At 41.2% G+C, this 13,519-nt stretch overlaps 1 protein-coding gene across 2 annotated transcripts; it reads left to right on the top strand.

Annotated features, from left to right (window-relative positions):
* Nucleotides 1-1,978: 1,978 nt before the first annotated feature.
* Nucleotides 1,979-11,782, top strand: LOC133632285 (zinc finger protein 287-like). Of its 2 annotated transcripts, none has more exons than XM_062024637.1 (2): nt 1,979-2,266; nt 10,372-11,782. In XM_062024637.1, exons 1-2 carry the CDS (start codon nt 2,167-2,169, stop codon nt 11,214-11,216), a joined length of 945 nt encoding a protein of 314 aa, XP_061880621.1. In that variant the 5' UTR covers nt 1,979-2,166; the 3' UTR covers nt 11,217-11,782. The 2 variants fall into 2 exon arrangements, with proteins under 2 accessions (XP_061880621.1, XP_061880622.1); XM_062024638.1 differs by having other exon boundaries at nt 1,979-2,391; nt 10,372-11,781.
* Nucleotides 11,783-13,519: the final 1,737 nt, after the last annotated feature.

The raw sequence follows: 13,519 nt of genomic DNA, 5'->3' as shown, positions 1-13,519 counted from the left end.
TCATTTGCAACTCTTCTATTTTCTTCAAATCTTATCTTAAGCAGTCTCCAAAGCCGCCACAAGATGACAGCAGTGTGACGTCATTATTGCATTATTTTTGAAAACAATGAAAGGATTTTAAGTGCGCCTTATAGTCCGAAAAATACGGTACTTATTTTTTGTAGACTTCTTCAGCTTTTGGGAGAAATGGGAAGTTTCATATAACTTATTCAGATTTGTTTTTCTTTTGATCCTAAGAGCAGGATTATAAAATGGAGTTTATATTACATATATCTCCTTATCCGTGGCTCACTAGTGCAACAACAAGGCCGGAAATGTGTCCTGTGAAAAACCGTTCGACCGGAACTCTCTAATAACTAAAGTTCCTTCGGTGAATAATGTCAATTCACTACACCGGTATGTTTTAGTGCTTCCATGGCGAGTTTACTGGCAGGTATAAGTAAGAACTTTACACTACTTTATATTAGAAATGGCAACAGTAGAGGATGAATGTCCCATAACAAGAAGATAGAGAAAAAGAAGAAGCTTATCGACTACGTCGTTGGCACGGACTACAAAGGCGGACGTGCGCAATTTTTCAGGACTTATGCAGATCCGAAATACACATCAGCAGTTACCAGAAGGTAAGAAAAGTTGCTTTTGCATAAAATTGCGAAACAAAACGCCAGATAATATGTCTTACCTTATACACACACCATAATAATACTCCTCTGTTAAAGCACAGTACAATCCATCAAGCGGTGTGGCTTCATAGCTTACCAAAGTCCTACTAAAACATTTTGATAAGATTTTTGAGCGCCGTGTGTAATGTTCTATATTTTCAATTGAACATGTAAAATGTTGGTGTTGTTTACTTGAGTCATATTGCAGTCTACACGTATCTCTTGTGTGACTGTCGTCATATTGCAGTCCACACGTATCTCTCATGTGTGACTGCCATCTACTGGTCACACTTATCATTTCACCATGTACCAAATAAAATAGCTTTGAGGTCGGTAAGCACAACCAAAATGAAAGGATTTTAAGTGCGCTTTATAGTCTGAAAAATACGGTACTTATTTTTTTATAGACTTCTTCAGCTTTTGGGAGAAATGGGAAATTTCATATAACTTATTCAGATTTGTTTTTCTTTTGATCCTAAGAGCAGGATTATAAAAAGGAGTTCATATTTTAGCTGTAAAAAAAAAGCTCAGGAAGGTCACTACTTCTATAGTCAGGGTTCTGAAAAGATGATATTTCTTATTTTGAGACATAACTGTCGTTCTTTTTAGAAACTATTTTCATCTGTTGGCAAGTTATATTAGCAGTGAAGTTTTAAAATAACCTTATTTCATGTATGAATTATTTCCCGATAAAATAAGAACATTATTGATCGGTTTAGGACCCGTTGTTGTCTATATGCAAAATATGATACTTACTAAAGTAAATGGGGACATCTACGTGCATTTTGCTCACAGCTAAACTCTTATCTCTTATAAGAAATTATTCAAATGTTATACGTAGACGTCACACAAAGAATCGTTACATTTTTGCCTAAAAAAATAAAGGAAGAGTAGGGATTGGAACTGACTGACTTTGGCGCATGCGCAAACGGGTGGAGTAAGTTTGTTTTCTAAACTTTATTTAAACAATATGATACACACATTTTAATAATCCAAACATAAAACTAAATGGGTCTTCTATATATTAGGGAAAAAAATACCTAAGTTTTATAGTTTTATATTTTACATGATTTTTAAAAAAAACTGCGGAAGCGGGTGACTTTTGGTGCATGCGCAAACGGGTGGAGTAAGTTTGTTTTCTAAACTTTATTTAAACAATACGATACATACATTTTAATCATCCAAACATCAAATTAAACTGTCTTCTATATATTATTTAAAAAATACCTAGGTTTTATATATTTATTTTTTACATGATTAAAAAAAAACAATGCAGAAAGCGGAAGTGGGTGATTTTTCCGCACATGCGCAAAGAGATCGAGCAGCTCAAAGACTTCGGAGTCGACCAAGATGGCGGACTGAGCGTTCTAACAGCACATTTAGTAACACGTATATCACATGTTCGTCTTTTCTGAAACCCACAGAACGTAAGTTGAGTTTGGAGCGATGGAGTGTTACCTGAAGTGAAGATTGAAGACGTGATAGAAGATGGACGACTACTGCTATGCTAAGATGGCGACGTCCGGTAAAAGAGAAAGTGAAAGAGAATCAGCGCCACCAACTTCCAGCAAATCACCAACGGAGAAAACTGCAGATAATGGGGAGTGAGTTGAAGTCCCCTAATTTGAAAGCTACCATCCGCCCTGTTGATGAGAAATTAGCCGACTTTATTGAAGAATGTCAACAAAGACTCTACCACATGTCTACATCAACGTGCAGAGGATTGGAGGTAATAAAGAACAAGAATAATATGATTACTCTCAACTTTGGATTGGGAAGTTCTCCACAAGTGTCACAGCTCGTAAAGTCAAAGAAAGTTACCAAAGCAAGACGTAATAATCTTCATTTGACTTAAGCTGTTTTTTTTGTAATCTAAAATGTTATTTAAATTGTTAAACGTTCAGGACTTAATAGGTAAAACTTAACAATTGTGTCGTGTTCATATTGTTGTTACTCAGCCAGCGTTTGTGGGTCTGATGGACATTTTGTGGCTTTTAATGCCTCACAATCTAACACTTTTATGTTAAAATACTGAACAGATGTTTACCTTATCCCAATAAACATCTGTTCAGTATTTTAACATAAAAGTGTTTGATTGTGAAGCATTAAAAGCCACAAGGGGTCCATCAGACCCACAAACGCTGGCTGAGTAACAACAATATGAACGTTGCACGGAAAATTTCTCTGGCAGTTTGTGCATCCCACAGGGATTCTTCTTTTGTGTTTCTGCACCTGCGCTTCCCACACAAGGTTGCAACATTGTTTGTCAACACTGTCTGCTCTCATTTTCTCGCACATTTGACCCTCTGATTTTCTGTGTACCTACACTCTGTCCTCCTCCTGTCTAGGCCTGCTGTGTGTGTGTGTGTGTGTGTGTGTGTGTGTGTGTGTGTGTGTGTGTGTGTGTGTGTGTGTGTGTGTGTGTGTGTGTGTGTGTGTGTGTGTGTGTGTGTGTGTGTGTGTGTGTGTGTGTGTGTTTTTGTGCAGGCCATATTTGACAGGTAACACCCACATTTAAGGGTTGCTCCACACAAAGTGTGCATCTTTGAGAGTGCAGCTTTTTCACTTTAGCACGTGGGAGAATAGGGTCCTAAATACAGTGATGGGCAAGCTACTTGGAAAATGTATAGGCTATTTATATCATTCACATGTGAATAATGCTGTATAATAGACTGTATGTATATTATTCACATGTGAATAATGCTGTATAATAGACTGTATTTATATTATTCACATGTGAATAATATACATACAGTCTATTATACAGCATTATTCACATGTGAATAATGCTGTATAATAGACTGTATGTATATTATTCACATGTGAATAATGCTGTATAATAGACTGTATTTATATTATTCACATGTGAATAATGCTGTATAATAGACTGTATTTATATTATTCACATGTAAATAATGCTGTATAATAGACTGTATTTATATTATTCACATGTAAATAATGCTGTATAATAGACTGTATTTATGTTATTCACATGTGAATAATGCTGTATAATAGACTGTATTTATATTATTCACATGTGAATAATGCTGTATAATAGACTGTATTTATATTATTCACATGTGAATAATGCCGTATAATAGACTGTATTTATATTATTCACATGTGAATAATGCTGTATAATAGACTGTATTTATATTATTCACATGTGAATAAAGCTGTATAATAGACTGTATTTATGTTATTCACGTGTGAATTATGCCGTATAATCGACTGTATTTATATTATTCACATGTGAATAATGCTGTATAATAGACTGTATTTATATTATTCACATGTGAAGGTATGTGGGCTTGTATTAAGCCTCAGGGAGTTGAACGCCCCTGCCTTACATAGTTCCGGGTCACCCTTGGGCAAGGTGTAGCACCCGAATGCCCCCCCCATCAGGGTTACGATACCCCCCATGAACTATACTAAAAGAGGATGCGTTACCCGGCCCGGAGGAAGCCCGGGGCCCTCCTCCGGAGCTAGGCCCGGAGGTAGGGCTCGTCAGCGAGCGCCTGGTGGCCGGGCTTGCCACGGAGCCCGGCCGGGCACAGCCCGAAGAAGCTACGTGGACACACCATCTTCTCTGCCACGTGGGCCCACCACCCGCGGTCGGAACCAGTGGGGTCGGGTGCGCTGCCAAGTGGATGGCGGTGAAAGTGGAGGCTCCGGACGGACCAATTCGGGGCAGCAGAGGCTGACTTTCGGGACGTGGAACGTCTCTACGCTGGTGGGGAAGGAGCCTGAGCTGGTGCGAGAGGTGGAGCGCTACCGGTTGGATCTGGTGGGGCTTACCTCTACGCATAGCAAGGGCTCTGAAACCACACTCCTGGACAAGGGATGGACCTTGTTCACTTCTGGAGTTGCTCAGGGTGTGAGGGCACAGGCGGGTGTGGGGATACTCACGAGTCCCCGGCTGAGTGCCTGTACGTTGGAGTTCACCCCAGTGGACAAGAGGGTCGCCTCCCTTCGCCTTAGGGTTGGAGGGGGGAAAACTCTGACTGTTGTTTGTGCATACGCACCAAACAGGAGTTCAGAGTATTCAGCCTTCTTGGATACCTTGCATGGGGTCCTGTATGGGGCGCCGGTAGGGGATTCCATAGTCTTGCTGGGGGACTTCAACGCGCACGTGGGCAATGACAGTGATACTTGGACTGGCGTGATTGGGAGGAACGGTCTCCCTGATCTGAACCTGAGTGGTGGATTGTTACTGGACTTCTGTGCTAGTCACGGACTTGCGATAACAAACACCATGTTCAAGCATAAGGATGCTCATAGGTGTACCTGGTACCAGAGCACCCTAGGCCAAAGATCAATGATCGATTTTGTAATCGTATCAGCTGATCTGAGGCCGTATGTTTTGGACACTCGGGTGAAGAGAGGGGCTGAACTGTCAACTGATCACCATCTGGTGGTGAGTTGGGTTAGATGGCGGGGGAAACCTCTGGACAGACCTGGCAAACCCAAGCGTGTAGTGCGGGTGAACTGGGAACGTTTGGAGGAGTCCTCTGTCCGGAAGGACTTCAACTCCCACCTCCGGCGGGACTTCTCTGCCATCCCTGTGGAGGTTGGGGACATTGAACAGGAATGGGCAATGTTCAAAGCCTCTATTGCTAAAGCTGCAGATGCGAGCTGTGGCCAGAAGGTCTTAGGTGCCTCAAGGGGCGGTAACCCTCGAACACCCTGGTGGACAGTGGTGGTCAGGGAAGCCGTCCGACTGAAGAAGGAGTCCTACCGGGGTATGTTATCCCAGGGGACTCCGGAGGCAGTTGCAAGGTACCGACGGGCCCGAAGGGCAGCGGCCGTGGCTGTGGACGAGGCTAAGCAGAGGGTGTGGGAGCAGTTCGGGGAATCCATGGAGAAGGACTATCGGGCGGCACCAAAGCTGTTCTGGAAGACCATACGGCACCTCAGGAGGGGGAAGCAGGGAACCATCCAAGCTGTGTACGGCAAGGATGGGACTTTGCTGACTTCAAGTGAGGAAGTCGTGGGGCGTTGGAAAGAGCACTTTGAGGAACTCCTGAACCCAACTACATCAGACACACCCTCCCTGATAGGAGCAGGGCCTGAGGATGATGGGGGATCGACGTCGATCTCTCGGAGTGAAGTCACTGAGGTAGTTAGACAACTCCACGGTGGCAAAGCTCCGGGGGTTGACGAGATCCGTCCAGAAATGCTGAAGGCTCTGGGTGTTGATGGGCTGTCTTGGTTGATACGCCTTTTCAACATTGCGTGGAAGTCTGGGACAGTGCCGAGGGAGTGGCAGACTGGGGTGGTGGTTCCCCTTTTCAAAAAGGGGGACCAGAGGGTGTGTGCTAATTACAGGGGTATCACACTACTCAGCCTCCCTGGGAAAGTTTACGCCAAGGTACTGGAAAGGAGGGTCCGGCCGATAGTCGAACCTCAGATTCAAGAGGAGCAATGTGGATTCCGTCCTGGTCGTGGAACAACTGACCAACTCTTTACGCTTGCGGGAATCCTGGAGAGGGCCTGGGAGTATGCCTATCCAGTCTACATGTGTTTTGTGGATTTGGAGAAGGCATATGACCGCGTCCCTCGGGAGATCTTGTGGGAGGTGCTGAGGGAGTACGGAGTGAGGGGAACCCTGCTGAGGGCCATCCAATCTCTGTACAACCAAAGCGAGAGTTGTGTCCGGGTGCTTGGATGTAAGTCGGATCCGTTTCCAGTGGGGGTTGGTCTCCGCCAGGGCTGCGCTCTGTCACCTATCCTGTTTGTGATTTTCATGGACAGGATTTCTAGGCGGAGTCGTGGCCATGGCGGAGAGGGTATACGTCTCGGGGGGCTAAAGGTTGCATCACTGCTGTTTGCAGATGATGTGGTCCTGATGGCACCTTCGGTTCGTGACCTTCAGCTCTCACTGGATCGGTTCGCAGCCGAGTGTTCAGCGGCTGGAATGAGGATCAGCATCTCCAAATCTGAGGCCATGGTTCTCAGCAGGAAACCGATGGTTTGTACAGTCCGGGTAGGGGACAGGACTCTGTCCCAGGTGGAGGAGTTTAAGTATCTCGGGGTCTTGTTCACGAGTGAGGGAAAGATGGAGAAGGAAATCAGCCGGAGAATCGGAGCAGCTGGGGCAGTATTGCAGTCTCTCTGCCGCACTGTTGTGACGAAACGGGAGCTGAGCCAGAAGGCAAAGCTCTCGGTCTACCGAGCTATCTACATTCCTACTCTCACCTATGGTCATGAAGTGTGGGTAATGACCGAAAGAATAAGATCGCGGCTACAAGCGGCCGAAATGAGTTTCCTCAGAAGGGTGGCTGGCATCTCCCTTAGAGATAGGGTGAGAAGTGCAGTCACCCGAGAGAGACTCGGAGTAGAGCCGCTGCTCCTTCGCTTGGAAAGGAGCCAGCTTAGGTGGTTCGGGCATCTCGTGCGGATGCCTCACGAGCGTCTCCCTAGGGAGGTCCTCGTTGCACGTCCCACTGGGAGGAGGCCCCGCGGCAGGCCAAGGACCAGATGGGGGGATTACATCTCCTCTCTGGCCTGGGAACGCTTCGGAATTCCCCAGGAGGAAGTCGCAAATGTTGCTCTGGAGAGGGAAGTCTGGGGGTCTTTGCTGGAGCTGCTGTCCCCGCGACCCGATTCCGGATAAGCGGTTGAAGATGGATGGATGGACATGTGAATAATTCCGTATAATAGACTGTATTTATATTATTCACATGTGAATAATGCCGTATAATATACTGTATTTATATTATTCACATGTGAATAATGCTGTATAATAGACTGTATTTATGTTATTCACATGTGAATAATTCCGTATAATAGACTGTATTTATATTATTCACATGTGAATAATGCTGTACAATAGACTGCATTTATATTATTCACATGTGAATAATGCTGTATAATAGACTGTATTTATAATATTCACATGTGAATAATGCTGTATTATAGACTGTATTTATATTATTCACATGTGAATAATGCCATATAATAGACTGTATTTATGTTATTCACGTGTGAATTATGCCGTATAATCGACTGTATTTATATTATTCACATGTGAATAATGCTGTATAATAGACTGTATTTATATTATTCACATGTGAATAATGCCGTATAATAGACTGTATTTATATTATTCACATGTGAATAATGCCGTATAATATACTGTATTTCTATTATTCACATGTGAATAATGCTGTATAATAGACTGTATTTATGTTATTCACATGTGAATAATGCCGTATAATAGACTGTATTTATATTATTCACATGTGAATAATGCTGTACAATAGACTGCATTTATATTATTCACATGTGAATAATGCTGTATAATAGACTGTATTTATAATATTCACATGTGAATAATGCTGTATTATAGACTGTATTTATATTATTCACATGTGAATAATGCCATATAATAGATTGTATTTATGTTATTCACGTGTGAATTATGCCGTATAATCGACTGTATTTATATTATTCACATGTGAATAATGCTGTATAATAGACTGTATTTATATTATTGACATGTGAATAATTCCGTATAATAGACTGTATTTATATTATTCACATGTGAATAATGCTGTATAATAGACTGTATTTATATTATTCACATGTGAATAATGCTGTATAATAGACTGTATTTATATTATTGACATGTGAATAATTCCGTATAATAGACTGTATTTATATTATTCACATGTGAATAATGCTGTATAATAGACTGTATTTATCTTATTCACATGTGAAGTGTCTAATTTGTTGTGAGTTCATGCACTGTGTTGGTTTTGTTCTTTGAACAAGGTGATGTTCATGCACGGTTCATTTTGTGCACTAGTAAAAAAAAACATATAACTTTGTCTTGAATTTGAAAAAAATACAAATAAAACATTTTATTTGTTACTAAAGAAGGGTTCGGTGAATGTGCATATGAAACTGGTGGGATTCGGTACCTCCAACAAGGTTAAGAACCACTGGCCTAGAGTAAAAAAAACCCCAGCATCTATCTATATCTTGACAAAAAAACAAACAATGACTTGTGTGTAGTTTGGGAACAGTTGGTAATAGTTATGGGCAGTAACACTTTTCTTCAAGTCAGCTCACTTTATTGTGTGTTCCTACATTTGTGTTAGATGAAGAGAGCAGTTATGACTTTGGTTAGCAGAGTAAACAAGTACAAACTAAGGTTTTGCTCATTTTCTGTAAACTTTCATTTGTCTAAATATGGCCAAGGACACGCATTATTGTGGGTTTCCTGCACGTCATCTTCATCCCTAAAGGAAACATCTAATCTGTGGGAGAAAATCCCTCTGACATTTTCAAGTATGTTTTTTTTTTTTTGAGTGGTAAGCCTGAAGTGTCCCTCTTTCTCCGACTCCCTCGTCGTCATGTGACATGAGCGCTAGTCTGTTATGATTTTACTAAAGTAGCTTGCTTTGGTATCATTTCTATCGATGGGCCCACATGTATAATATCAATGTTGATGTAACCGAGAGTGTACAAATGGACCCAATTACTATTAACTATCTGTCATTTAGCTGGGGACACCCTACAACTACTTCTAGGGGTCCCCGCACCCCCACTGTATCTCTTTATTTAGTTTGCCTTTTCTTTGGCCCAACCCTATAATGTTATTAATTGATTTAGTTTGCCTTTTCTTTGGCCCACCCCTATAAGGTAATTAAATTAATTGTCTTATCTACAGTTAAAAACAGCATTTATCTATATCTTGACAAAAACTCCAACCATTACTGTCAGAATAATTGTATCTAAGTTATCACAAAACTTTGTGTTTCAATGAGTTCCCGGCGAGCAGACAAAAGCTGTCTTTGATCTTGCCAATCAAAAGGCTTGTAAAACTCCACTGTGTAGGATGGGAAGTGACATGAAGGTGGCGGTTTCTTTGATCTATTGTAATCCACAGGAAGATTTTGTCTTGACCCGAGATCTACAAAGCGAAGAGGGAGCAGGACCTGACTCCCCCTCCAGGCACCTTTTCTTTGAACTGTTTTGTAACCAAAGGCGACGGCTGTTTACGACCCCCCTTCCTTTAGAAACAGCTGTTGCCATGTAATCAGGGAAAGTCCAAATAAAAGAGGAGGCGTACAATCTTTCGTCAGAGCGTGGTGGAAGACTGTACAAGAGTACAGCCCAGACGTTTCTCCTCAATGAGCTAAATTGAATTCTGTCTCTGTTTAATTCCTTGCTTCTTGTCTGTTTAATAGATGTCATCAGTGTTTAAACCTGACAATTACAGTTGGTAGTGCGTGTCTGTTATGATTTTGCTTCCTACTTTCGATGACCCGTCTTATTTTGCCTCTGATTAGCCAGTCTGTAATGTTTCAGCCTCCGTATGTATGGATGTTCTCATTCATCCGGGTCATTGTATTTTCTCCATATTTTTTGGGGCTTGGACTCGCAGTCCATTTTCTCTCTTTGTAGCGTGTAGCTTTGAAATAAGCTACCTCGCGACATGGATCTTAAAAGTAGCTAAGCTACAGGAAAAGCTACTTGTTAAAAAAGTAGCTAAGCTACCGTCAAGCTACTGGAAAATGTAGTTAAGCTGCATAGCTTAGCTACATGTAGCTTGTTACTGCCCATCACTGCCTAAATGAATGGCCATGAAACACTACACACACATACAGTACTTAGAAGAAAGTGTGTAGCGATTTGGAGGAGAAACATCTCATAGATCATGTCTGAACTAAAGTGTGTTTGTGTTGTTTGTGTCCTGCAGACGTCCAGCAGCTGATTGGTCATCCAGAAGAAATTTCCCTTCAACTGCTGGGGGGGAGCTCTACTTTAAAACAAGAGGATCCCCACCCCCCATATATTAAAGAGGAGGAGGAGGATTCACAGCCCCCCCACATTAAAGAGGAAGAGGAGGAACGCTGGATCACTCAGGAGGGAGAGTGTCTTCTAGGGATGCAGGAAGCTGATCACACCAACTTCCCTCTGACTGTTGTCTCTGTGAAGACTGAAGATGATGAAGAGAAACCACAACCAGGCAACCTCTTAGCTCCACTATCAGATAGTGAGTCTGAAGACGGGGTTGAAGTAACTTTGAGCAGCGATACAGACTGTGAAGGTGATATGAACACTCCCAAAGACAAAAAACACTCGAAATGCTCTAAAAAGATAAGAGTTAAAAAAAGTTTTAGCTGCTCAGTTTGTCCTAAAATCTTTTCTAACAAGGGCAATTTTACTCAACACATGAAAACGCACAGTGGAGAAAAAACATTTGATTGTTCAGTTTGTGGTAAAAGATTTTGCCATCAGAAAGTTTTGACTGAACACATAAGAATACACACAGGAGAAAAACCCTTTAAATGTTCGGTTTGCGATAAACCTTTTTCCCGAAAAAGAGTTTTGAGCCAACACATGAGAACACACACGGGGGAGAGACCATTTAACTGCTCAGTTTGCGACAAAAACTTTGCTCAAAAAAGAGCTTTGATCCAACACATGAGAACGCACACAGGAGAAAAACCATTTAAGTGTTCAGTTTGTGATAAAAGCTTTTCACAGAAAAGCACTTTGAGCAAACACAGCAGAACACACACAGGATATATGAACACATAATTAGAGTTAGAACAAGTCATTGAGAAAGTGTTTGAGTACTTTCTTTTTTCGCTGCCGTCTGTATGCCACACAACTGTTTTTGTAGATGCAAATAAAAGTCTGACTTGTTGTCAGTCATCCTGCCTTCTTCCTGTCCAGACAACTTCACAATAAAAATGGCTGCCGACACTCTGAACTGGAGCATGAACAATCGGTGAAAAGACGGCCGGAAGCTGTACATACGTCACATGTTACTGGCTTGTTTATGTTGTCGCACGCATTCTTTGCAATATGTTCATTGTGTCTTTTTTGCAACTCTTGTAATTTCTTCAACTCCTATCTTAAGCAGTCTGCAATGCCGCCACAAGATGGCAGCAGTGTTACTGCTTGAAGAGTTGTCACGTGTTCAGTCAGACACTTCTTTTTATAGGGACTTCTATAGCTTTTGGAGGAGATCGGAAGTTTCAGATAACTTGGTTGGATTTGTTTTCTTTTGATCTAAAGAGAATGATAATGAAGTGAGTTTAGATTTAAACTCTAAGGGGGGAAAAAAGTACAATACTAGTAAATATGTACCTGTTGTCAGGTTTAAGCACCAAACTATCTATTAAGCAGAACAAGAAGCAAGGAATCAGGCAGAGACAGAGTTCTATTTTGCTCATGAGGAGAACGCATGGAGCTGCACACTCCGTTACAGTCTCACCCTACGCTCCGAGGAACAGCCCACGCGCTCCTCTTTTTATTCAGTTTAGGAGTTCCCTAGTTACATGCTGAGGCTGCTTCTAAAGGGAGGGGTCACACATTATGCGAGCAGCTCAGTACGCACAATACGTGATTATTCAGAACGGAATGTGCTGGGGGGCGTTGAGATTGTTCCCTGTCTCTGCTTTGTCTGTTTATATGCCTTATCTTCGTTGAGGTGCTGGTTCGTCCTTGGCTGTTAGCAAGCTGAAAGACAGAAAACATCTGCGGCAAGGCCACTCCTCACATGCAGTGGAAGATAACAAGTTGTGTGCCCTTGCACGAGAAGAAAAAGTACAGCTTGAGCACAATAGATAATAACTAGAGCAACGGCCTTTAAGCGTAAGAGTTGTGTGGTAACTTATATACGTTTATTCTAACACCTGTTTTTAGACTTTGAAAGTTTATAACGTTTCCATTTAGGTAAAGCTATATATTTTAAGGGATAACTGTTGTTCTTTGTAAACATTGTTTTACTTGTTTGCCATTTTTATTAGCAGTGCAATCTTAGAATAACTTACTGTTATCTATGAAACATTTTAAGTAGGTTGTCTTTTACAAGTATGCCAAATGTCGTATATGATGTAGTGAATGGGGACTCAAAGCTAATCTCTGTATCTCCTCCAATATTAAATCATTCATATTTCATATAACAAACATAAAAGCATCAGTTATATTTTTGCCAAAAAGTAGAAGAGTAGGGGACAGTGACTGACTTTTGGCGCATGCGCAAACAAGTAGAGTATTTTTTCCCCAACAATCATTATTTCTACAATATGATAGTTTTTTGGGTTTTTTTTACAATCTGAACATAAAACTAACATAAACCATTAATCAAAATATTGAAATAAAAGTAAGAAAACAGGAAACATGAGAGAAACACTTGAATAATGAAACCAAAAGCTAATTAAGGCATCATACTACACATTAATTATTCATTTTATTTGATAGTAATTTTTTTAAATGTCAGTTAGAATGTGCGACGTTTTCATGACCATTTTCTTTTTCTTTGTCATTGTTAGTGAGTTATATCCATTTTTTTTTTAATTTCAGAATAAAACAAAAATGTTGGTTTGCATGACTGCTGTTGGATTTGCGAATATGCAATTTATCCTAGTCGACGTTAAATTTTACAGCATTCTCTGAGTCTTTATCAAACCTGTATTGTACAAACAAAACATGTTCTTCTTTGTGATCAAAATGTTTATTATAGATATTAAACAGAACAACAGAAAGTTAAGTCCATCGTATTTGGGAGATGGACCATTAAAAAAACCCAAATGGTTAATTGACTATTTTTCAAGCCTTTTGGGGAAACATGTAAGGAACTCGCATGGCTGCTGTTTGTGTGACCCCAAGATGCAAGAACCAGGAGGACGATGAGCAGGTAAGATGATTTTAATTATCATCAACAGAGAACATGTAGCAGTCTTGCATACAACAGTTCCAAACATAAAGAGTTTATCATCGAGCCCTGAGGAGTGCTCGAGACCAAGCATAAATAGGATACATGTTGATTGGCAACAGGTGTGGACCGACCCGCTGCCAATCAACGGCAGGTGAGGAAAAAACAGTGCTCAGCG

This window comes from Entelurus aequoreus, linkage group LG17 (genome assembly GCF_033978785.1).
Source record: "Entelurus aequoreus isolate RoL-2023_Sb linkage group LG17, RoL_Eaeq_v1.1, whole genome shotgun sequence".
NCBI classification, from domain to species: domain Eukaryota; kingdom Metazoa; phylum Chordata; class Actinopteri; order Syngnathiformes; family Syngnathidae; genus Entelurus; species Entelurus aequoreus.
The sequence above is the reverse complement of the archived record's forward strand: the minus strand, read 5'-3'. Positions and strand labels throughout refer to the sequence as shown.